General features: G+C 42.5%; 1 protein-coding gene across 1 annotated transcript; it reads right to left on the bottom strand.

Moving 5' to 3' along the window:
• Nucleotides 1-575: 575 nt before the first annotated feature.
• LOC139390665 (melatonin receptor 1A b) lies at nucleotides 576-24,841 on the bottom strand. The gene is made up of 2 exons (XM_071137937.1): nucleotides 24,655-24,841; nucleotides 576-1,438 (listed from the first exon to the last, which is right to left on the bottom strand). Exons 1-2 carry the CDS (start codon nucleotides 24,839-24,841, stop codon nucleotides 576-578), a joined length of 1,050 nt encoding a protein of 349 aa, XP_070994038.1.
• Nucleotides 24,842-26,009: the final 1,168 nt, after the last annotated feature.

Below are 26,009 nucleotides of genomic sequence, written 5' to 3'. Positions count from 1 at the left end.
CTTATGGCAATGGTTTATTTGGAGTTTTTCTTCATATAGCCATGACTAGAGCCGAGCCCATCTGTGGAATGTGCATGTTACCACATTTGTGTCACATTTCCCAGTGCATATGAAACACTTCACAACAAACATATTGCTTTTCAAGCTTCTGAATTTCCTTTACATCAGCAACCTACGGTATGTAATACAACTTTGATGTTATAGTCAGAAGTAACAATCTTTACTATGTTATTTCTCATACAGGTACACATAAAGTACTGTAGACTGGTAAAGATTGCATAACGTAAGAAACCCTTTCAGCTGTATTCTGTGAAATGATGCCATACTATCCATTGTCAATATAAAATAAATGCATACATCTATAGTTCATTATTGTAAACAATTAAACAGAGGGGAACATACAGCTACTGTAATGCACCTTGACTGAGTAGAATCTGTTTAAAAACTGCATACAAGCTGTTAGAGTCATTGGCTTCAGTTCAGTACATTATACATCATTAATAAGCCTGCAGTCTGGAAGCAGTAGAGATGTGTTTTTAGTATGTCTTTGCTCACAGTGCTCCCTTCATGACCTCTCACACGCAGTCTACTTTCACTTGGTTGTTGTTGGTTATTAAAGGGGATGGCTTGACTCTCTCCGCAGCGTCGTTGGAACTGTCAGGGAACAACAACGTCACAGTGCAAAGCGAGACAACTATCCGTTTGTACTCCCTCCGGAAGTTCTGGTTGAGCAGTCCATAGACGATGGCATTAAGGCAGCTGTTGAAGTAGGCCATGAAGTAACTGAACACGAACAGCCACTCTGGAATCATGGGTATTACTGCGGCGGGGTTGACGGCCACTGCCAGTCCGATGAAGTTCAGCGGTGCCCAGCACACAGCAAACAGGACGAACACCACAAACATGGTGACAAAGTTCCTCACGTCATGCGGCGTGAGCCTCGGCCTGAACTCGGGCTTCACCCTCCGCCTCACCTGGATGACCAGGATCCAGATCCTCAGGTAGCAGTAGGTGACGATCATGATGGGCAGGATGAAGTGGAAGAAGACCACGGCGATGGTGTACGCTGAATTGGCCGACTGGACGAACGTACACGAATACACCCTGGGATCGTACTGCAGCGAGCCCACAAAGAAGTTGGGCACCAGGGCCACCACAGTCAACAGCCAGATGAGCAGGACATAACACAGGGAGTTCTTGTCACTGTACAGCTTGTGGTATTTAAGACTGTGACATATATAGCAGTAGCGGTTGATTGCGATGCCGGTGATATTGAAGATGGAGCCGATGACGCTGAGTCCCATAAGGAAGCCGCTGACCTGACAGTGAATGAAGCCCAGGTTCCAGCCGTTGTTGAAGATGGAGGAGAGGACCAGAGGGTAGGGGTAGAAGGCTACCACCAGGTCTGCTACAGCCAGGCTCACCACAAACACGTTGCCTGGAAAACAAAGGAACGCTCTGTTTATTTTATTTTTTTAAATCTGCCTAATATCCTTATCTGAAAGGATCAGCATCTTATACCCCTCGAAACCAGTACTGTTTTGATATTTCAAGAGCTGTGTACAAGTGTTGATGTGTACATGTTGATTCCCAACGCTTTCATTTAGGATTTGAAGGGATTTGAAATGACATAAAAAACTAATCAATGGATCATATTCCCCAGTCTATACTCCCCAATGGTAGCAGGTTGACTGAAATGGAATGACCTTTACTGCTCTCTCTCTTTTAGAGGGGATTTAACCACACATGGTGCTGAATCTCTGGGAAAAGTTTATCTCCTGCTTGCCCCCCCCCCCCCTCCACACACACACACACACACACACACACACACACACACACACACACACACACACACACACACACACACACACACACACACACACACACACACACACACACACACACACACACACACACACACACACACACACACGTCATTTGAGCTATTATGATCAAATAAATGTCTTAGGCAATGTCATAAATGGCACCATATTTCCTGTACCCTATTCTTTATTGGCCCTTGTCAAAAGTAGTGCACTATATAGGGAATAGGGCGCCATTTTGGACGCCACCATATTATGACCTGTCCACTGGTGACCTGGACTGGAACTTGTTTTGCTATGTCTAGCCTCATTAATGCTAATCCTGGGTAACAGTGTGCCTCTCTGTTAGGAATGGTTTAGAACCATGACGCACTGTGGGGAATATAAAAGGTCCCAAAAGGTCCCAAAATGTGAGGTATGCCCTAGGCCCCTTAAACTCAACTCTGGACCTCGAAACCAGTTCCACTGCCTTTTTTAATTGTTCCCTTCACATCAGGAACTGATTTAGGTGCAATAATGATCAATAATGATCAGGTAGAACAGAAAACCAGCAGGCTCCGGAGAGTTTAGGTAAGAGTTTAGTACCCCTGGCTAGTCTTGGCTCAGGCTATTGGCTCTGTTGCAGAATTACTCACCTTAATATAGCTACTGTACTAGCTAGTCTTCATAGTGTTGAGAACTGTTATGACCAGTCTGTGGTGACCAGCCTGTGGTGACCAACCTGTGGTGACCAGCTTACAGGAATGTCTCTTCTTTGAACAACTCCACTTATTCATTGTGGTTTCAAAAACAACAATGTTCATTTGTTCAAGTAGGACTAACTAGATCTCCGACCTACAACATATGATATAAGAACATGACATATTTTTGGAAATCGAACTCAAATGTTACTGCTGGCAATGTCATAAGAATCTTCCCCACCACCGCCCCCCATAAAGGCCATAAATCATGCGCTATGGTTATATTCAAGTTACCAAAAATGCAAACATTTAGTATGCTGGAAAGGGTCCACCCTGATGGTCATTGTAAAGCAATGCATTTCCTTCTCCATCTACATTACCTTGCATGCATCCTCCATATGCACCACTGAGCTAGCTCATCATTTCCAATTGGAAAAGTAAATGGGAAAAGGAGTTTAAAGTTTCCTCACCTGTCTGTTGTTTTTGCTTTTTTTTTTACTCCATCACTTGAAAGCCCTGATCTCTAAAATAAATGTAATATGTCAGGCTTGAAAATTCGTTCAGCCATTTTGGCACATTGACTCACAACCCAAAGCACACTCCACTGGTTTCTAGTGGTAAGAAATGTCATTTGATCACCTTTTGCCATCTAGTGGACGATCTGGGAATCAGTTGGGGGATATAATTACATCAATGGATAGGTAGAATAGGTACTTCAGCTTTCTCCTCATGTGTATATCATTCCTGTAAGATGACAAATGAAGGCATGGCATGTTGGACAGGCCTTGCACTTTTAAAATGGATCTTCCTATGTGAATTTGTGCATGTTTTGAGCATCACCATCAACCCCCACATTCACCCACCTACATCAACACCCACATCAACACGTGCATCAACCATCCCACATCAAACCTCCCACTTCAACCCCCCCATCAAACCCCAGAGCAAGACCCCCACATCAACCCCCAAACAACCCCCAACATCAAACCCCCACGTCAACCCCCACATCAACACCAAAGCTCCACATATCAAGCCCCATATTCATTTCCCCAATCAACACCCACATCAAACCCCAACATCAACTCACATATCACCCCAGACATTAACCCCCACATTGACATCAAAGCTCCACATATCAACCCCCACATCAACCACTAAACATCAACCCCCATATCAACTCCCCTACATAAACCGCCCCCACATCAACCCCTCCACATCAACCCCCACATCACTCCCCTACATCAACCCCCTATCAACCCATCTACATCAGCCCCCACATCAACCCCCCAAATAATCCCCCCACATCAACCCCCAAATCCCCCCACATCAGCCCCCACATCAAGCCCCTCCACAACAATCCCCACATCAACCTTCTCCACATCAGCCCCCACACACATCAACCCCCCACCTCAACCCCCTCATCAACCCCCCACATCAACCCCTCACATCAACCCCTCCACATACACACCCCCAACATCAACCCCCCACATCAACCCCCCACATTGGGTGGCAGGGTAGCCTAGTGGTTAGAGCGTTGGACTAGCAACCCCCCCACATCAGCCCCCACATCGACCCCTTACATCAACCTCCACATTAACCACCACATCAACCCCCCACATCAACCCTGCTACATGTACCACTCCACATCAACCTCCCCACATCAACCGCCCCACATCACCCCTGCTACATCTACCACTCCACATCAACCTCCCCACATCAACTCCCCCACATCAACCCTCCCAAATCACCCCCACACATCAACCACTCCATATCAACACCCCCACATAAAACCCCCCAACATCAACCCCCCCACATCAACTCCACCACATCAACCCCCCCAAATCAACCCCCCACATAAATCCCCCCACCTCAGCCCCCTCATCAACCACCCATCAACCTTCCCAACATCAACCCCCGAACTGACCTTGGAAAGGTTGCAACCTATGACAGGGCCACGTTGAAACTCACTGAGCTCTTCAGTAAGGCAATTCTATTGCCAATGTTTGTCTATGGAGATTGTATGGTTGTGTGCTCGATTCTTTTTTTTTATACACCTGTCAGCAACGGGTGTGGCTGAAATAGCCGAATCCACTAATTTGAAGGTGTGTCCACATACAAATATATATATACACACTCATCATTTGAACTACTGGTCATGTCTGTTTCATGCTCTACCATGATGAAGAAGACTCATACTCTCAAACATCAACAGGCCGAAAACAGATACCATGCTATAACTCTGCAGTTGCTTTGCTACAGATACAGTAAATAAGAAAAGATTTCTACAACATGATAAAACAAGTGGCATGATGCAGAATATGATGTCTTCGAACCTCCTGCGGAGACAATCTAGATGTCTTTTCCCTGAAATTCAGGAGGGATTGTTTTGTTTGGAAATAATCATTCAATGTTTGATATCTTTATGATACATTACTTCGGAAATAATCATTCAATGTTTTATGTCTTTATGATACATTACTTTGGAAAGAATCCTTAAATGTTTTACATCTTCATGATAAATTATATAACTTGGATTTAATGATCAGTTTTCCTCATTTGACAACCTCTTTTTGACGCTGCAGTGAAAGTGAGTGAAAGAGAGGCTTAAGGGCTGGGTTCAATCTGTACCGCGGAAGTATCGCTTAAGATCTGCATTAAAATGTAATGGTGATTTCTGATTAAGTCGACATATGCAGCGTTTACTGTGATAGCAGTCTCCGCGAACCTGGGATCATTGCCTTTACATTTAAATCGAGCTTAAACGGGGATAAACAAACATAACAAAAATATGCAGAAATAAAAACAACAAGAAACTAAGAAATGTTGGAAACAGTATTTATATACACAGTACAAAATCCAATGGCAAACTTGATGGAATTGCAAGAAATTAACACCCATAATAACTAAGCAAAAACAGTTTTTCATACATTTTTGCACCGTCATAAAAACAGAAAACAGAAATGTTACATTTACATAAGTAATCAGACCCTTTACTCAGTACTTTGTTGAAGCACCTTTGGCAGGGATTACAGCCTCAAGTCTTCTTGGGTATGACGCTACAAGCTTGACACGCCTGCATTTGGTGGGTTTCTCCCATTCTTCTGTGCAGATCCTCTAAGCTCTGTCAGGCTGGATAGGGCATGTCGCTGCACAGCTATTTTCAGGTCTCTCCAGAAATGCTCTGGCTGGGCCACTCAAAGACAGAGACTTGTTCCAAAGCCGCTCCTGCATTGTCTTGGCTGTGTGTTTAGGTTTTTTGTCCTTATGGAAGGTGAACCTTCCAACACCCCAGTCTGAGGTCCTAAGAGCTCTGGAGCAGATTTTCATTAAAAAAACGGTACTTTGCTCTGTTCATCTTTCCCTCGATCCTGACTAGTCTCCCAGTTCTGGCTGCTGAAAAACATCCACACAGCATGATGCTGGCACCACCATGCTTCACCTTAGGGATGGTGCCAGGTTTCCTCCAGACCTACCGCTTGGCATCCAGGCCAAAAAGTTCAATCTTGGTTTCATCAGACCAGAGAATCTTGTTTCTCATGGTCTGAGAGTCTTTAGGTGCCTTTTGGCTAACTCCAAGCTGGCTGTCATGTTCCTTTTACTGAGGAGTGTCTTCTGTCTGGCCACTCTACCATAATGGCCTGATTGGTGGAGTGCTTCAGAGATGGTTGTCCTTCTGGAAGGTTCTCCCATCACCACAAAGGAACTCTGGAGCTTTGTCAGAGTGACCATCGGGTTCCTGGTCACCTCCCTGACCAAGGCCCTTCTCTCCCTGATTGCTCAGTTTGGCCAGGCAGCCAGCTCTAGGAAGAGTCTTTGTGCTTCCAAACGTCCTCCATTTAAGAATGAAGAAGGCCACTGTGTTCTTGGGGTCCTTCAATGCTGCAGAAGTTTTTGGTACCCTTCCCCAGATCTGTGCCTCAACACAACCCTGTCTCGGAGCTCTACCTTCAACCTCATTGCTTGGTTTTTGCTCTGACATGCACTGTGAACTGTGGGACCGTATATAGACAGGTGTGTGACTTTCCAAATCATGTCCAATCAATTGAATTTACCACCGGTGGACTCCAATCAAGTTGTAGAAACATCTCAAGGATGATCAATGGAAACAGGATCCACCTGAGCCCAATTTCGAGTGTCATAGCAAAGGGTCTGAATACTTATGTAAAGAAGCTATTTCTGTTTTTTATTTGTAATGAATTTGCAAAAAATGACTGTTTTTGCTTTGTCATTATGGGGTATTGTGTGTAGATTGTTGCGTAAAATTCTTTATTTATTAATCATTTTTAGAATAAGGCTGTAAAGTAACAAAATGTGGAAAAAGGGAAGGGGTCTGAATACTTTCTGAATACACTGTAAATATGTGAATGGTGTGAATGGATAGTACGTGCACTATGTGAATAGAAAAGGTGTGTATAGCAGTAGTTATATAGAATGAGCCTTGACTAGAATACAGTATATACATATAAAATGGGTAAAACAGTATGTAAACATTATTAAAGTGACCAGTGTTCCATGACTATGTACATAAGGCAGCAGTCTCTAAGGTACAGGGTAGAGTACCTGGTGTTAGCCTGCTAGTAACAGTGTCTAAGGTTCAGGGCAGGGTGCTGGGCCGAGGCTGACTAGTGATGACTATTTAACAGTCTGGTGGCCTGGAGATAGAAGCTGTTTTTCAGTCTCTTGGCCACCATTTTGATGCACCTGTACTGTCTCCGCCTTCTAGATGGTAACGGGGTGAACAGACCATGGCTCTGGTGGCTGAGGTCCTTGATGATCTTCTTGGCCTTCCTGTGACACTGGGTGCTGTAGTTAGGCAGGTAGCCCCCGGTGATGTATTGGTTGTGACCGCACCACTCCCTGGTGAGCCCTGCGGTTGCGGGTGGTGCAGTTGCCATACCATGCTGTGCTACAGGATCTGTAGAAGTTTGTGAGGGTCTTAGAAGATGTCCAGCGGAACAGCAGTAATCTCGTCTACATAACAATGACTCTCAACATTCAGCAGAGCCTAAATCATTCATTTGGATTTACAGTACCAGTCAAAAGTTTGGACACACCTACTCATTCAAGGGTTTTTCTTTATGCCAAGAGTGTGCAAAGCTGTCATCAAGGCAAAGGGTGGCTACTTTGAATAATCTCAATATATAAAATATATCTAGATTTGTTTAAGACTTTTTTGGTTATTACATGATTCCATATGTGTTATTTCATAGTTTTGACGTCTTCACTATTATTCTACAATGTATAAAAAAGTTAAAATAAAGAAAAACCCTTGAATGAGTAGGTGTGTCCAAACTTTTGACTGGTACTGTACATGTTATTCAATCATTGCACCCACACTGCCCGCGCACGTCAACGAGCATCTGCGTAGCCAGGCACTAAAATAGAACTTGGTTCTTTTTGTGATGCTTGACGCGCTGCAAGTCCCGCCTCTCCCATCTCCTCATTGGTTTTTAGGAGCATATACCAACGTGCCATCTTCTCATTGGGTTTCAGAAGCATATACCCACGTGGGTGATTGAAAGATGAAGTGAGGTTCATACTCAGTCCAGTTGGTAGTGGTAATGCACCTTAAAGTTGATTGCCAACCGCCATATAACGTCCAAAGAAGAAGAAGAAGACTGAAGGAGGAGAGACGACCAGAAACAAACTCGGTTTACCCTTTCATCTGTGGATTCATTGTCGGAGTAAAGGACCTTGTCAGGCATTTCAGGTATTACAACAACCCAATGTTTATATCCCAGGACAAATTAGCTAGCAACAGCAAGCTAGCTAGCTAAATTGTTATAAATGTTTAATGCTTTTCGGCCTGTCCGCAAATTAACACAATTGGTTCAGAGTTCGTTTTGATATTTCAACATGCGTGTCCTGATCACATCTGGTGTGGGTGGACAAAATCAACATGCGCGCAATGACGCACGTGGACGCACGTGGACACGCCCGCGAGCAGTCTGGTCAGCATGTTAGCCTCAACAGTTTTGGCTCCAGGACACTGCAGGCTTGCCAGACTAATCATAATGCATTGTATCCCTAACAGATGCATCACATATGCATGCATCACATGTACTTAACTACTTCCTTGTTCTTCTTGTACTGCAGAGACAAGATAGTTCATAGATTAAAGTCATTAAACGTTTTTTGGTAAATTTGCATAAAAAAAACAGGAACAATAATAAGAAATCAATACAAAAATTATAATCTATAATAATCATACCGAATAAGATGCAACAGTTTGACAGAGAGCTCAACAGGCCATGTGAGTGTGGAATGGAAACAAGGATTCTAGGTCCTCCACTGTAATAGAGGTGGCGTGGTGCTGGAGTCCCACTCCAATCACATCAAGTGGAGCTGGAGTCCCACTCTATTTAACATAAACTGTAGATGTGTAATGTGTAACAGAGTTCCCCTTGAATGAGCAGTGAGCTTCAGTTGATATGACTGCCCCAGGCACCCAATTCACATCAGACCCACTAAGAGAGACTGGGATAGAAGAAAGCAGTAGAGAACAGCTCTACTCTACACTACTCTGCTCTACACTGCTCTGCTCTACACTACTCTGCTCTGCTCTACACTACTATGCTCTGCTCTACACTACTCTGTTCTACACTACTGTGCTCTGCTCTACACTACTCTGCTCTGCTGTACATTACTCTACACTGCTCTGCTCTGCTCTACTCTACTCTGCTCTACACTACTCTGCTCTGCTCTACACTACTCTGCTCTGCTGTACTTTACTCTACACTGCTCTGCTCTACTCTGCTCTGCTCTACTCTACTCTGCTCTGCTCTACACTACTCTGCTCTACACTACTCTATGCTCTACTCTGCTGTACTTTACTCTACACTACTCTGCTCTGCTGTACTTTACTCTACACTGCTCTGCTATGCTCTGCTCTACTCTACTCTGCTCTGCTCTACACTACTCTGCTCTACACTACTCTATGCTCTACTCTGCTGTACTTTACTCTACACTACTCTGCTCTACTCTGCTCTACACTACTCTGCTCTACTCACACTACTCTGCTCTACACTACTCTATGCTCTACTCTGCTCTACTCTGCTGTACTCTACACTACTCTGCTCTGCTGTACTCTACTCCACTCTGCTCTATTCTGCTCTACACTACTCTACACTACTCTGCTCTACTCACACTACTCTACTCTACACTACTCTGCTCTGCTCTACACTACTACGCTCTGCTCTACTCTACAGTACTCTGCTCTGCTCTACACTACTACACTCTGCTCTACACTACTATGCTCTGCTCTACACTACTCTACTCTGCTGTACTTTACTCTACTCTGCTCTGCTGTACTCTACTCCACTCTGCTCTATTCTGCTCTACACTACTCTACACTACTCTGCTCTACTCACACTACTCTACTCTGCTGTACTCTACTCCACTCTGCTCTATTCTGCTCTACACTACTCTACACTACTCTGCTCTACTCACACTACTCTACTCTACACTACTCTGCTCTGCTCTACACTACTACGCTCTGCTCTACACTACTATGCTCTGCTCTACACTACTCTACTCTGCTGTACTTTACTCTACACCGCTCTGCTCTACTCTACTCTGCTCTACACTACTCTGCTCTACACTACCCTGCTATACTCTACACTACTCTGCACTACTCTGTTCTGCTCTACACTACTCTGCTCTACTCACACTACTCTGCTCTACGCTACTCTGCTCTACACTATTCTGCTCTACACTACTCAGCTCTACACTACTCTGCTCTGCTGTACTCTACTCTGCTCTGCTCTATTCTGCTCTACACTACCCTGCTTTACTCTACACTACTCTGCACTACTCTGTTCTGCTCTACACTACTCTGCTCTACTCACACTACTCTGCTCTACACTATTCTGCTCTACACTACTCTGCTCTACACTACTCTGCTCTACACTACTATGCTCTGCTCTACACTACTCTACTCTGCTGTACTTTACTCTACACTGCTCTGCTCTACTCTACCCTGCTCTACACTACTCTGCTCTACATTACCCTGCTATACTCTACACTACTCTGCACTGCTCTGTTCTGCTCTACCCTACTCTGCTCTACTCACACTACTCTGCTCTACACTACTCTGCTCTACACTATTCTGCTCTACACTACTCTGCTCTACACTACTCTGCTCTGCTGTACTCTACACTACTCTGCTCTGCTGTACTCTGATCTGCTCTATTCTGCTCTACACTACCCTGCTTTACTCTACACTACTCTGTTCTGCTCTACACTACTATGCTCTACTCACACTACTCTGCTCTACACTACACTGCTCTGCTCTACACTATTCTGCTCTACACTACTCTGCTCTACACTACGTTATGCTCTACTCTGCTGTACTTTACTCTACACTACTCTGCTCTACTCTACACTACTCTGCTCTACACTACACTACTCTACTCTACTCTGCTCTATTCTGCTCTACACTACTCTGCTCTGCTGTACTCTACTCTGCTCTGCTCTACACTACTCTGCTCTACACTACACTACTCTACTTTTCTCTGCTCTACACTACACTACTCTACTTTTCTCTGCTCTACTCTACACTACTCTGCTCTACATTACTCTACTCTACTCTACTCTACTCTACTCTACTCTACTCTGCTCTATTCTGCTCTACACTACTCTGCTCTGCTGTACTCTACTCTGCTCTGCTCTGCTCTACACTACTCTGCTCTACACTACTCTAATTTTCTCTGCTCTACTCTACACTACTCTGCTCTACATTACTCTACTCTACTCTACTCTGCTCTATTCTGCTCTACACTACTCTGCTGTACTCTACTCTGTTCTGCTCTGCTCTACACTACTCTGCTCTACACTACTCTACTTTTCTCTGCTCTACACTACTCTACTTTTCTCTGCTCTACACTACACTACTCTACTTTACTCTGCTCTACTCTACACTACTCTGCTCTACTCTACTTTTCTCTGCTCTACTCAGATACTTTTGTGTTTTGTTGTTTTGCTCAGTGCAAAACAAAACAGATGCTCAGTTCTGCTAACTTGATCTCAAATGACATGTAACATTTCCAAGGTCTTTCCCTTGGTTGTGGCGCTGTATACAGAAGAACAGCAGAACCTTAAGCTGCATATTAGTTCCATAAACGGACGGTGAGTGAGGTGAGCTGGTTCATTGGTTATTGTCAGAGTGACGCTGTAGTTACCCAGGGTGTGTTAAGATCATTCTTACCAAGCAGCCCATGCTGACTAATGCAAACAGACAGTGGTGGCACAGTATACAGAGTCTCACGAGCTTAATTTGTTTAATAGAAAAAAGAGACAGCGTGGGGCGCGAGCGGAGCAACTGTGGCGTGTCATTCAGGAACAATGAGAGTGCAATTAGGTTCTAAATACATGCTTGGTTGGGGCTTTGTTGGAGATATTATGTGGCTGTGGCAGGGTGTGTGTTTTGAGTCTAGTGGGAGGGAGTGTCTGCTCTGGTCATTACGTATTCCTCTGTGGACCAGGGGGACAGTTTCACAGCACACTGGACAAACAGAATGAACAGGAGGCTAATGGGAGTGTTGGTGGGTAGGGGGGAGGGGGGGCCCCAGAACATACAGTAGATACTGGAGGAAGAGATGGTGGTGGAGACAGAACGATAGCGGTACGTACCAACCAACTACCTTATATGGTGTATCTTTAGAATGAAACATCACAGGCCAAAGTAAAGATAGTGCCTAAAAACAGAAAAACAAAGGCCTACTCATCCTGAGAAAATAACATTGTCTTATAAGGTCTCATTCAGTTAATGAAGTGTAGCTGTCCAGATGGGAAATACTGCTAGACCTTACCTCCAGGTCTAATGTCACATGGCCACGGGATCGATGAGTGAATCAATGAAATACATGTAAAGACACAAGAACAAAACCATAATGACCTCTGCCACTCCTTGTCTCTCATATGCAGAGAAAGAGAGAGAATTTGTGAATTTTTATTAGGATCCCCATTAGCTATTGCCTTAACGTTAGCTAATCTTCCTGGGGTCCAACACCAATTAATAAGACATTACAAACAATTACAAATTATGACTTTACAAACATTTAACAAGTAGACAATACAGACAATTAAAATACCTGACAGGAAACACATTTAACATTCAGTTGATACTTTCTATTTCCTGTCCAGTCATATGGTCTATCACATTAGTTGTTCTTTCTATTTTCTGTCCAGTCATATGGTCTATCTCATTAGATGTTCTTTCTATTTTCTGTCCAGTCATATGGTCTATCTCATTAGACGTTATTTCTATTTCCTGTCCAGTCATATGGTCTATCTCATTAGACGTTATTTCTATTTCCTGTCCAGTCATATGGTCTATCTCATTAGATGTTCTTTAATGTTTTTCTTAATGGTTGATTTACTTTTTTACCTGAGAAATATGGATTGGTAAAGAGTTCCATTCAGCTATGGCTCTATATAAAACTGTAGATTTAAGATGATTTGTCCTTGGCTTGGGTTGTCTTAGATGCCCTGAATTTACCTGTCTGGTTTGGTGGTTATGCATGTTTAATTTGTTTATTTAACCTTTATACGGATAGAGCAATGAAGAGCTAATCTGGCAGCCCTGTTTCGGGAGATTTGGAGCTTTTTTATATATTTCTTTGCTGCAGATGACCATATAACCAGACAGTACTCTAAGTGTGATAGGACCAGGGATTGACCATATAACCAGACAGTACTCTAAGTGTGATAGGACCAGGGATTGACCATATAACCAGACAGTACTCTAAGTGTGATAGGACCAGGGATTGACCATATAACCAGACAGTACTCTAAGTGTGATAGGACCAGGGATTGACCATATAACCAGACAGTACTCTAAGTGTGATAGGACCAGGGATTGACCATATAACCGGACAGTACTCTAAGTGTGATAGGACCAGGGATTGACCATATAACCAGACAGTACTCTAAGTGTGATAGGACCAGGGATAAACCATATAACCAGACAGTACTCTAAGTGTGATAGGACCAGGGATTGACCATATAACCAGACAGTACTCTAAGTGTGATAGGACCAGGGATTGACCATATAACCAGACAGTACTCTAAGTGTGATAGGACCAGGGATTGACCATATAACCAGACAGTACTCTAAGTGTGATAGGACCAGGGATTGACCATATAACCAGACAGTACTCTAAGTGTGATAGGACCAGGGATTGACCATATAACCAGACAGTACTCTAAGTGTGATAGGACCAGGGATTGACCATATAACCAGACAGTACTCTAAGTGTGATAGGACCAGGGATTGACCATATAACCAGACAGTACTCTAAGTGTGATAGGACCAGGGATTGACCATATAACCAGACAGTACTCTAAGTGTGATAGGACCAGGGATTGACCATATAACCAGACAGTACTCTAAGTGTGATAGGACCAGGGATTGGCCATATAACCAGACAGTACTCTAAGTGTGATAGGACCAGGGATTGACCATATAACCGGACAGTACTCTAAGTGTGATAGGACCAGGGATTGACCATATAACCGGACAGTACTCTAAGTGTGATAGGACCAGGGATTGACCATATAACCGGACAGTACTCTAAGTGTGATAGGACCAGGGATTGACCATATAACCGGACAGTACTCTAAGTGTGATAGGACCAGGGATTGACCATATAACTGGACAGTACTCTAAGTGTGATAGGACCAGGGATTGACCATATAACTGGACAGTACTCTAAGTGTGATAGGACCAGGGATTGACCATATAACCGGACAGTACTCTAAGTGTGATAGGACCAGGGATTGACCATATAACCAGACAGTACTCTAAGTGTGATAGGACCAGGGATTGACCATATAACCAGACAGTACTCTAAGTGTGATCGGACCAGGGATTGACCAAATAACCAGACAGTACTCTAAGTGTGATAGGACCAGGGATTGACCATATAACCAGACAGTACTCTAAGTGTGATAGGACCAGGGATTGACCATATAACCAGACAGTACTCTAAGTGTGATAGGACCAGGGATTGACCATATAACCAGACAGTACTCTAAGTGTGATAGGACCAGGGATTGACCATATAACCAGACAGTACTCTAAGTGTGATAGGACCAGGGATTGACCATATAACCGGACAGTACTCTAAGTGTGATAGGACCAGGGATTGACCATATAACCGGACAGTACTCTAAGTGTGATAGGACCAGGGATTGACCATATAACTGGACAGTACTCTAAGTGTGATAGGACCAGGGATTGACCATATAACCGGACAGTACTCTAAGTGTGATAGGACCAGGGATTGACCATATAACCGGACAGTACTCTAAGTGTGATAGGACCAGGGATTGACCATATAACCAGACAGTACTCTAAGTGTGATAGGACCAGGGATTGACCATATAACCAGACAGTACTCTAAGTGTGATAGGACCAGGGATTGACCATATAACCAGACAGTACTCTAAGTGTGATAGGACCAGGGATTGACCATATAACCAGACAGTACTCTAAGTGTGATAGGACCAGGGATTGACCATATAACCAGACAGTACTCTAAGTGTGATAGGACCAGGGATTGACCATATAACCAGACAGTACTCTAAGTGTGATAGGACCAGGGATTGACCATATAACCAGACAGTACTCTAAGTGTGATAGGACCAGGGATTGACCATATAACCAGACAGTACTCTAAGTGTGATAGGACCAGGGATAAACCATATAACCAGACAGTACTCTAAGTGTGATAGGACCAGGGATTGACCATATAACCAGACAGTACTCTAAGTGTGATAGGACCAGGGATTGACCATATAACCGGACAGTACTCTAAGTGTGATAGGACCAGGGATTGACCATATAACCAGACAGTACTCTAAGTGTGATAGGACCAGGGATTGACCATATAACCGGACAGTACTCTAAGTGTGATAGGACCAGGGATAAACCATATAACCGGACAGTACTCTAAGTGTGATAGGACCAGGGATAAACCATATAACTGGACAGTACTCTAAGTGTGATAGGACCAGGGATTGACCATATAACTGGACAGTACTCTAAGTGTGATAGGACCAGGGATTGACCATATAACCGGACAGTACTCTAAGTGTGATAGGACCAGGGATTGACCATATAACCAGACAGTACTCTAAGTGTGATAGGACCAGGGATTGACCATATAACCAGACAGTACTCTAAGTGTGATAGGACCAGGGATTGACCATATAACCAGACAGTACTCTAAGTGTGATAGGACCAGGGATTGACCATATAACCAGACAGTACTCTAAGTGTGATAGGACCAGGGATTGACCATATAACCAGACAGTACTCTAAGTGTGATAGGACCAGGGATTGACCATATAACCAGACAGTACTCTAAGTGTGATAGGACCAGGGATTGACCATATAACCAGACAGTACTCTAAGTGTGATAGGACCAGGGATTGACCATATAACCAGACAGTACTCTAAGTGTGATAGGACCAGGGATAAACCATATAACCAGACAGTACTCTAAGTGTGATAGGACCAGGGATTGACCATATAACCAGACAGTACTCTAAGTGTGATAGGACCAGGGATTGACCATATAACCGGACAGTACTCTAAGTGTGATAGGACCAGGGATTGACCATATAACCAGACAGTACTCTAAGTGTGATAGGACCAGGGATTGACCATATAACCGGACAGTACTCTAAGTGTGATAGGACCAGGGATAAACCATATAACCGGACAGTACTCTAAGTGTGATAGGACCAGGGATAAACCATATAACTGGACAGTACTCTAAGTGTGATAGGACCAGGGATTGACCATATAACTGGACAGTACTCTAAGTGTGATAGGACCAGGGATTGACCATATAACTGGACAGTACTCTAAATGTGATAGGACCAGGGATTGACCATATAACTGGACAGTACTCTAAGTGTGATAGGACCAGGGATTGGCCATATAACCGGACAGTACTCTAAGTGTGATAGGACCAGGGATTGACCATATAACCGGACAGTACTCTAAGTGTGATAGGACCAGGGATTGACCATATAACTGGACAGTGTGATAAGACCAGGGATTGACCATATAACCGGACAGTACTCTAAGTGTGATAGGACCAGGGATTGACCATATAACCGGACAGTACTCTAAGTGTGATAGGACCAGGGATTAACCATATAACCGGACAGTACTCTAAGTGTGATAGGACCAGGGATTGAATCACCTGATTCAGAGTGTTAGATGTTACATACTCTGAACATTTTCTTGTAACAGCAATTCCCTTACCCATCTTAATAACAATATTATGTATGTGTTCTGACCATGATAAAGCTGCATCCAACATGACAACTAGTAGTTAACATTTTTAGTTTGCTCTACATGCATTCTATTCATCAACAAATTCAATTGGGGATCATCAGTAAACAAATATCTTCAACCAAATACAATACATTTAGATTTAGAAATATTCAACACCAATTTGTTTATATCAACCCACCATTCTTAGTTCACTACTCAGTACATCTTTTAGCGCATTACATTCGGATATAATGCGGATGCATTGTAGAGTCCTCAGCATACATTACCACTCTTGCTTTGTTCATTACTGAAGGTAAATCATTAGTAAAGATAGAGTAGAGAAGTGGGCCTAGGCAGCTTCCTTGAGGAACACCACAGTGTATATCTTTACTTTTTGAAAAGCTACCATTAAAGAACAGTTTTTATCTTCTCCTGGATAGATAGAGTTCCATCCAGGATAGAGCTGCAGACTTAAAACCATAACGTTTGAGTTTATCTAGTGACAGTTTATGATGAATTACATCAAAAGCAGCACTGAAATCTATCAACACTGCACCAACTAACTTCCTGTCATCCATACTCTTTAACCAATCATCTGTCATTTGTGCTAAGGCCGTACTACTAAAGTAGTTTTGCGATGTCGTTTGATTTTGTAATAAATATAGCCTCTGATTCAACAAAAGAGCCGGACATGTTCGAATTCCTACCCATAATCACGTTCAACGTTCTCCACAGTTCGTTTCATCACCCTTCACTTCATAAATGTTTAAACAAACTTAGTGACATTTCAGGATCATCCTTACTACACACTTCTAACCATTGCACATTCTTAATCTCATCCACAAATGAGTCTTGATTGAACCCTCTATAGGACCTTCGCTAGATTACCTTAGGGCCAGCCTTTGGGATTTTAGTTTTCCTAGTGAGTGCAATGTTCAGCCATGTTAGTAAAAATGTGATCAATACAAGTTGATGATGTGATACCGGACCCATTTGTGAACGTTCTGGAAAGAGAGAGGGAGAGCAAAAGAGAAAGAGAGAGAAAGAGAGAGACATGGGAGACAGAGAGTGATAGAGAGACAGACAGACTAAGACAGAAAAAGGAGAGGGAGATAGGGAGAGCGAGGGAGAGAGACAGACAGAGAAAAAGAGCGAGGCATGGGAGAGAGAGAGGGAGACAGAGAGAGAGAGAGAGGTGTGGGGGAGAGAGAGAGGGGCGTGGGGGGAGAGAGAGGCGTTGGGGGAGAGAGAGGCGTGGGGGGAGAGAGAGAGCAGCGTGGGGGAGACAGAGTGAGGCATGGGGATAGAGAGTGGTGTGGGTGGAGAGAGAGAGAGTGGCGTGGGAGGCAGAGAGAGGGAGAGACGTGGGGGAGAGAGAGAGGCGTGGGGGAGAGAGAGAGGCATGGGGAGAGAGACCGAGGCGTGGGGAGAGAGAGAGGCGTGGGGGAGAGAGAGAGGCGTGGGGGAGAGAGGGAGGCGTGGGGAGAGAGGCGTGGGAGGCAGAGAGAGAGTGGCGTGGGGGAGACAGAGAGAGGCGTGGGGGGAGAGAGCGATGTGTGGGGAGAGAGAGAGGCGTGGGACGCAGAGAAAGAGCGAGGCGTGGGAGGCAGAGAGAGGGAGACACGTGGGGGAGAGAGAGAGGCGTGGGGGAGAGAGAGAGGCGTGGGGAGAGAGACTGAGGCGTGGGGAGAGAGAGAGGCGTGGGGGAGAGAGAGAGGCGTGGGGGAGAGAGGGAGGCGTGGGGAGAGAGGCGTGGGAGGCAGAGAGAGAGAGGCGTGGGGGAGAGAGAGAGAGGCGTGGGAGGCAGAGAGAGCGCGAGGCATGGGGGAGAGAGAGAGAGGCGTGGGGGAGAGAGAGAGAGGCATGGGGGAGAGAGAGAGAGGCGTGGGGGAGAGAGAGAGAGGCGTGGGAGGCAGAGAGAGAGCGAGGCATAGGGGAGAGAGAGAGAGGCGTGGCAGGCAGAGAGAGAGTGAGGCGTGGGGGAAAGAGAGAGAGGCGTGGGGGAGAGAGAGAGAGAGGCGTGGGGAGAGAGAGTGAGGTGTGGGGAGAGAGAGGCGTCGGGAGAGAGAGAGAGAGGCGTGGGAGGCAGAGAGAGGGAGGCATTGGGAGAGAGAGCGAGGAGTGGCGAGAGAGAGCAAGGTGTGGGGAGAGAGAGCGATGTGTGTGGAGAGAGAGGCGTGGGGAGAGAGAGGCGTGGGAGGGAGAGAGAGAGGGAGGCATTGGGAGAGAGAGCGAGGCGTGGGGGAGGGAGAGAGAGAGGCGTGGGGGAGAGAGAGAGGCGTGGGGGGAGAGGTAGAGACTTGGGGGAGGGAGAGAGAGATGTGGAGGAGAGAGAGACATTTGCAAAAATGTAATTTCCTAAGCAAAGTTCTTTTTAAACATGAGGCTACTACTATACTCCCTCCTGCACTAAATTTACAAACACTTTTGCTGACAATAATTTTTACAATATCAGAAAATATTTAGCTGACTTTAAACGGGCAATTCAATTTTCTCCGTGCTTATCGGTACGTTATATTTAAGCACTTAACTTTATGGTAATTGGCAACAATTTATATTCAGTCCAGGTAAGTACTGTATAAGCATTGGTTGCATATATTTTAGGGATAGCATTGAACTGGACTCACCTGGTCAGTCTATGTCATGGAGAGCTGGTGTTTCAGTGTCCAGGAGTCACAGTCAGAGTTAACAGCATGTAGGCTCTACAATACATTATGCACATATACTGTATATTCTCCTAAATAAATAAACCATAAAGTGACTGTATTTATATCTAAACGTTATGTTATAAAGCACTCATGAATAATCTGGAGGCTGCCATTCCCCCTTTGGTGCAGATTAAAGAATCCAATATGAATACATTTATAGATTAAACTGTGACTGTACTTTGTAGCAAAGGTGATTCCCCAGGCCAGAAAATTATCAACATGAAGCCATCCTGTCTAACTGGCAGAGGAGGAGGGTACCAGAAGGTTTGGTGGTAGCACCAGCAATAACCCCTTCACGAACACGACACAAGAGAAACTATCGGCTGGGTCCAATGTTGCTTGTTATGAAGTTGCTTGTTATGATGTTGCTCGTTCGGAGGTCTTTATCCCTTTTTCTTTTTATGTATTATGTGTGTATTGTTATTGTATTGTTATTGTGGTGTTATTATATTGTTATTGTAGTGTTATTGTAATGTTAGTGTATTGTTATTGTAGTGTTATTGTGGTGTTATTATATTGTTATTGTAGTGTTATTGTAATGTTATTGTATTGTTATTGTATTGTTATTGTATTGTTATTGTAGTGTTATTGTAATGTTATTGTATTGTTATTGTATTGTTATTGTATTGTTATTGTAGTGTTATTGTAATGTTATTGTATTGTTATTGTATTGTTATTGTATTGTTATTGTAATGTTATTGTATTGTTATTGTATTGTTATTGTAGTGTTATTGTAATGTTATTGTAGTGTTATTGTAATGTTATTGTATTGTTATTGTAATGTTATTGTATTGTTATTGTATTGTTATTGTAGTGTTATTGTAATGTTATTGTAGTGTTATTGTATTGTTATTGTATTGTTATTGTAGTGTTATTGTATTGTTATTGTAGTGTTATTGTAGTGTTATTGTATTGTTATTGTAGTGTTATTGTAGTGTTATTGTAGTGTTATTGTAGTGTTATTGTATTGTTATTGTAGTGTTATTGTATTGTTATTGTTATTGTATTGTTATTGTGGTGTTATTGTATTGTTATTGTGGTGTTATTGTATTGCATTGTTATTGTATTGTTATTGTATTGTTATTGTAGTGTTATTGTAGTGTTATTGTATTGTTATACTAGTGTTATTGTATTGTTATTGTATTGCTATAATATTGTTATTGTAGTGTTATTGTATTGTTATTGTATTGCTATAATATTGTTATTGTAGTGTTATTGTATTGTTATTGTATTGTATTGTTATACTAGTGTTATTGTATTGTTATACTAGTGTTATTGTATTGTTATTGTATTGCTATAATATTGTTATTGTAGTGTTATTGTATTGTTATTGTATTGTTATTGTTATTGTATTGTTATACTAGTGTTATTGTATTGTTATTGTATTGCTATAATATTGTTATTGTATTGTTATTGTATTGCTATAATATTGTTATTGTAGTGTTATTGTATTGCTATAATATTGTTATTGTATTGTTATTGTATTGTTATTGTATTGTTATTGTGGTGTTATTGTATTGTTATTGTATTGTTATTGTATTGTTATTTTATTGTTATTGTATTGTTATTGTATTGTTATTGTATTGTTATTGTATTGTTATTGTGGTGTTATTGTATTGTTATTGTATTGCTAGATATTGCTGACTGTTGGAGCTACAAACATAAACATTTTGCTGCACCTGCAATAACAAGTGTACGCGACCAATTACCTGCTGCTGCTAAAAATAGTGGCCTAAGCAGCAATACGATTGTGTTCCGCTCATGTGGTAACCCAAGGTTCCAACAATGAAGGTTAACTCAAATGAAAAGGACTTCATGGAATAACATAACAGCAGCTCTACAGAATAAATGTTGGCTTTACAACTAGGGTTACAATCTTTCAGGAACTTTCAATAAATTACCTGGTTTACCAGAAATCCCCCCACCAAGATTACTGGAAAACCAGTGAATTTATTGAAAGTTCTCGGAATTTTGCAACCCTACTCATGACACTTACAGCACTACAGTACCTGCACCAATACCAGTCAATGTTGCCCTTTTGCAAAGTGATTTTTAATCTAGAGGATCATTAAATTGCCACTTGAGCCTCCACAACAACACACACCTGTCTGTATAATGCAGTGTGACCGTACACAATAGCTAGCCTGTTTCACACATCATTCATATCTTCTCTGTGATTTAGAACAGAATAAGGTTACAGTAATGAGGATAAATCTACTCTGTGATCAATGTTCCCTCAGTTCCCCCGGGACTGCTGCGCAGAAGAAATATCAGCCTGCACAGAGAATTATGAGGTTGAACTTCACTTAACTTTCTAGAGTTTTCCCCATTAGTTAGCACTATCAATGTTTCCTTTTACTGTGGGAATTGTGATCGATTCAACGCAATATTAGCCACTTTCAATGCAACATACCAAAACAAAATGCCATAACCAATCAAAGCTGCAGGAGGCATATATGCAAATAGACCATTGCCATATATGGATCTGTGGCCATTCACTTTGAACTGGACTGTGTTTACAGCATAAGCATAAGAGCTGCATGTGGCCACGTGTGCACATTTCTTCATATCCTTTGCTAGATAGCGAGTTATTAGCCCAGTTATAGATAATTTGTAATCAGCAATGGGGGAGTGATTGCTCCTTCAAGAGCACAAAACATGTACACTTCTAGACATCTTTGAATGCGAGTCAGGTAAAGAGTTTTTTTTGTCTTAAAGGGGCAGTGTTGTATTTTGAGAGAGGCTTGAATAAGCTAAGTAGCCAATAGGCAGAGGGTAGCATAATTTCTCTGATTCTCTGTAACAAAGGTATGGGAATAATAATGCATTTTATTTTGTAAAGTGTTTCTTGCATCAAACAACAGAACAACATTTTCAGTCACCTCCTTTGTATGAAGAACAAGTGAATAAACAGGTTAATCTCAAGCCCTGTATGTTTTTTTTCCCAAAAGTCGGAATGTTACCTGGAATGTTACCTGAATGATATAACAGCTATTTACATGTTAAAATGCTATGGGATGCATTTTCTCCATTGTAGGCCTACCTGCCACTCCGGCCTACCAGCCACTACATTATGATAAAATAGCTACAGTAGCCTACTTGACTACTGTTCAAACTGTAACTTAAAGCGGGTACAGCTTCAGTGTTCAAAGTAAACCCATGCTGGAAGTTGCACAGAATTTTCACACTGTTCGAGTTTGCGCTCAGCAGACCTAACATTTTCTCAGTACCAACGTTTTTTTGAGGGAACATTGTCTGTGATGCTGAACAGAATAAGGTGACAGTAATGAGGATAGATTTTCTCTGTGAAGCTGAACAGAATAAAGTGACAGTAATGAGGATAGATTTTCTCTGTGATGCTGAACAGAATGAGGTTACAGTAATGAGGATAGATCTACTCTGTGATTCTGAACAGAATAAAGTGACAGTAATGAGGATAGATCTACTCTGTGAAGATGAATAGAATAAAGTGACAGTAATGAGGATAGATCTACTCTGTGATGCTGAACAGAATGAGGTTACAGTAATGAGGATAGATCTACTCTGTGAAGATGAATAGAATAAAGTGACAGTAATGAGGATAGATCTACTCTGTGAAGATGAATAGAATAAAGTGACAGTAATGAGGATAGATCTACTCTGTGAAGCTGAACAGAATAAAGTGACAGTAATGAGGATAGATTTTCTCTGTGAAGCTGGACAGAATAAAGTGACAGTAATGAGGATAGATTTTCTCTGTGATGCTGAACAGAATGAGGTTACAGTAATGAGGATAGATCTACTCTGTGAAGATGAATAGAATAAAGTGACAGTAATGAGGATAGATCTACTCTGTGAAGCTGAACAGAATAAAGTGACAGTAATGAGGATAGATCTCCTCTGTGATGCTGAACAGAATGAGGTTACAGTAATGAGGATAGATCTACTCCGTGATGCTGAACAGAATGAGGTTACAGTAATGAGGATAGATTTTCTCTGTGAAGGTGAACAGAATGAGGTTACAGTAATGATGATAGATTTTCTCTGTGATGTTGAACACACAGGACATTGGGCTCCCGAGTGGCACAGTGGTCTAAGACCACTTCTCAGTGCAAGAGGTGTCACTGCAGTACCTGGTTCGAATCTTGGCTGCATCACATCTGGCTGTGATTGAGAGTACCATAGGGCGGTGCACAATTGGCCCGGCGTTGCCAGGGTAGGCAGTCATTATAAATAAGAATTTGTTCTTAACTGACTTGCCTAGTTCAATAAATAAACATATGTAAAACATCTGCTCTGTGATGCTGAACAGAATGAGGTTACAATAATGAGAAGAGAATGAAAGGTCACTCTGAATCAGATATCATATTAACATGGCATAAGCCATGGCAAAATGTGTAGAATTTGAGAAGAGTTGCTTTAAAACTGCAACATTTTCTCTACACCCCGTTGTAAAATGTGTAGCATTGCAGGAAATTAATTTTAGATTGTAGAGGACCGGGCCCTTGATACGTGCCCGGTCAGAAATTCGTCCATGTTTAGATAGCTGGGTAGACTAATTTACCAATCTAATTTTTTTTTTGCTGACATGGACTAATTGAGTGACTGTCAGTGACTGACATAACACGAGGAACACTGCTGATGAAATTGCACCTTGTGTATTTTACTATTCTAACGCTCAAAAGACTGAGTTCCTAAGTGAGGGTCTGTCGAGGGCCCTCTGCGACCGCCTATGTCGCTTATGCCCAGGGCCGGCAAGGCAGGACATCCACAGGACATCTCTGTGGCTTGTACTTATGCAGAATACAGATGTAGGATCTTAATTTGAGCCAGTTTGCTAAAGCAAGAAAATAATCCTGCAGCAACAGGAAGTGTGGGTTATGTGAATTATAATGAATTTACGGAGAATGTAGCAACCCCAACAAAAAAGTAAGAGAAAATCATGTCTGAAATATCAAAGGGGAAATTACACACTTCAGAAGCCTTTTTAAACCTTAAATACACTAGAAGTTTTTAATTTCCTGCATTACAGGAAAGTTCTCCTGCAACAGGGTGATACAACTAAGAAATGAAGATAGACAAATAAGTTTCATTTTGTTGTAAAAGACTACAGCAAATGGCAGTATGATTTTCAAAATACATACGTTTTATTGGGTTAGGCTACTTAGACTTACCTGCGTTTCTGAGTTTTTTGTTTCTGTACACGGAGATAATGACCAAGAGGTTGCCCAAAATATCAACGACAATGGTGAAAATCAGAAAGCATCCCAAAGTTGTCGCAACCCATGGAGGGCGATTCAGGTTAGTGTCGTGGGGGGCCACTGAAGAACCGTTCGTCAGACCGCTTTCATTTCTTATCATTTTATCGTATCTCTTCACCTTCTCTCAGTCTCGTAATACATCTCAGGTTTGCGCTCCATAGTAGCCGTCTTTGCGCAGCTGAAACTTCTATTTCACCTGTTGTAGCTTGGTCCTCTTCTGAGTGCCCAAGTTCAATTATTCTGCCACGACACGCAGCTACACTTTTATAGCCCTGCATCTTCTTCCATCACTTTGCGCGTCTGTCACATTCCGCGGCAACTTCAGTGCCGGATTCCAAGACTAAACTGTAGCCTAAATGGTGAAAATACTGACACCTAGTGGCCGAACGTGGTAAGCACTTCTCCACTCCATGTTTGACTGCTGGTGCTCAATTCATATCAAGTCTTCACGACGCTTTTCACTCGCACGAGTCTATAATTTATTAATGTGTTCATTCATTACTGTCAGTCATTCATGCTTTATTTATACCAAACCATAGATTTTATTAGAAGAGTGTATTACACTGTATTTATACTATTGTTTCCTTCTGTAATCTGTAGGGACCCTTTATTTTATACCACCCGCCACTGTTTCGGTAAACAGCTGAGGAATAGGGCTGGAGAAATGTAACCCCTTATCCAATTCATAGACAGACTGACCATCCATTACATCACAATTATAGTTTTAACCGTGTTTTGAGGGTATACAGTGATGGTTTACATTACAATAACATTGCTTACAAACAAAATAATAAAACAAGCTTATATGTTGGGTTCTGATGGGGTAAGACAGTTGAACTGATCTCATGAGGTTGTTATATTCTTGAAGAATCAATGGCTATACAGAACACAGTGTACAAAACATTATGAACACCTTCTCTTTCCATGACATGGACTGACCAGGTGAACTCAGAAGAAAGCTATGATCCCTTATTGATGTAACTTGTTAAATCCACTTCAATCAGTATAGATGAAGGGGAAGGAGGCATGTTAAAGAAGGTTTTTATGCTTTGTGACAATTGAGACATGGATTGTGTATGTGTGCCATTCAGAGGGTGAATGGGCAAGACGAGATCAAACACGGTATGTTAGTATGTGCCAGGCTCACCAGTTTGAGTGTGTCAAGAACTGCAACACTGCTGTTTTTTTTAAACGCTCAACAGTTTCAAGAGTGGTCCACCACCCAAAGGACATCCAGCAAACTTAACACAACTGTGGGAAGCATTGGA

The sequence above is a fragment of the Oncorhynchus clarkii genome, chromosome 31, assembly GCF_045791955.1.
Source record: "Oncorhynchus clarkii lewisi isolate Uvic-CL-2024 chromosome 31, UVic_Ocla_1.0, whole genome shotgun sequence".
Taxonomy (NCBI): domain Eukaryota; kingdom Metazoa; phylum Chordata; class Actinopteri; order Salmoniformes; family Salmonidae; genus Oncorhynchus; species Oncorhynchus clarkii.
This window is presented reverse-complemented; position numbering and strand designations above follow the sequence as displayed.

Excerpts from the sequence above, each read along its gene's own strand:
- LOC139390665 (XM_071137937.1), bottom strand. The coding sequence starts at position 24,841 with ATGATAAGAAATGAAAGCGGTCTGACGAACGGTTCTTCAGTGGCCCCC. Across the intron at positions 1,439-24,654 it reads CAAAAAACTCAGAAACGCAG|GCAACGTGTTTGTGGTGAGC; the intron begins GTAAGTCTAAGT and ends TTTGTTTTCCAG.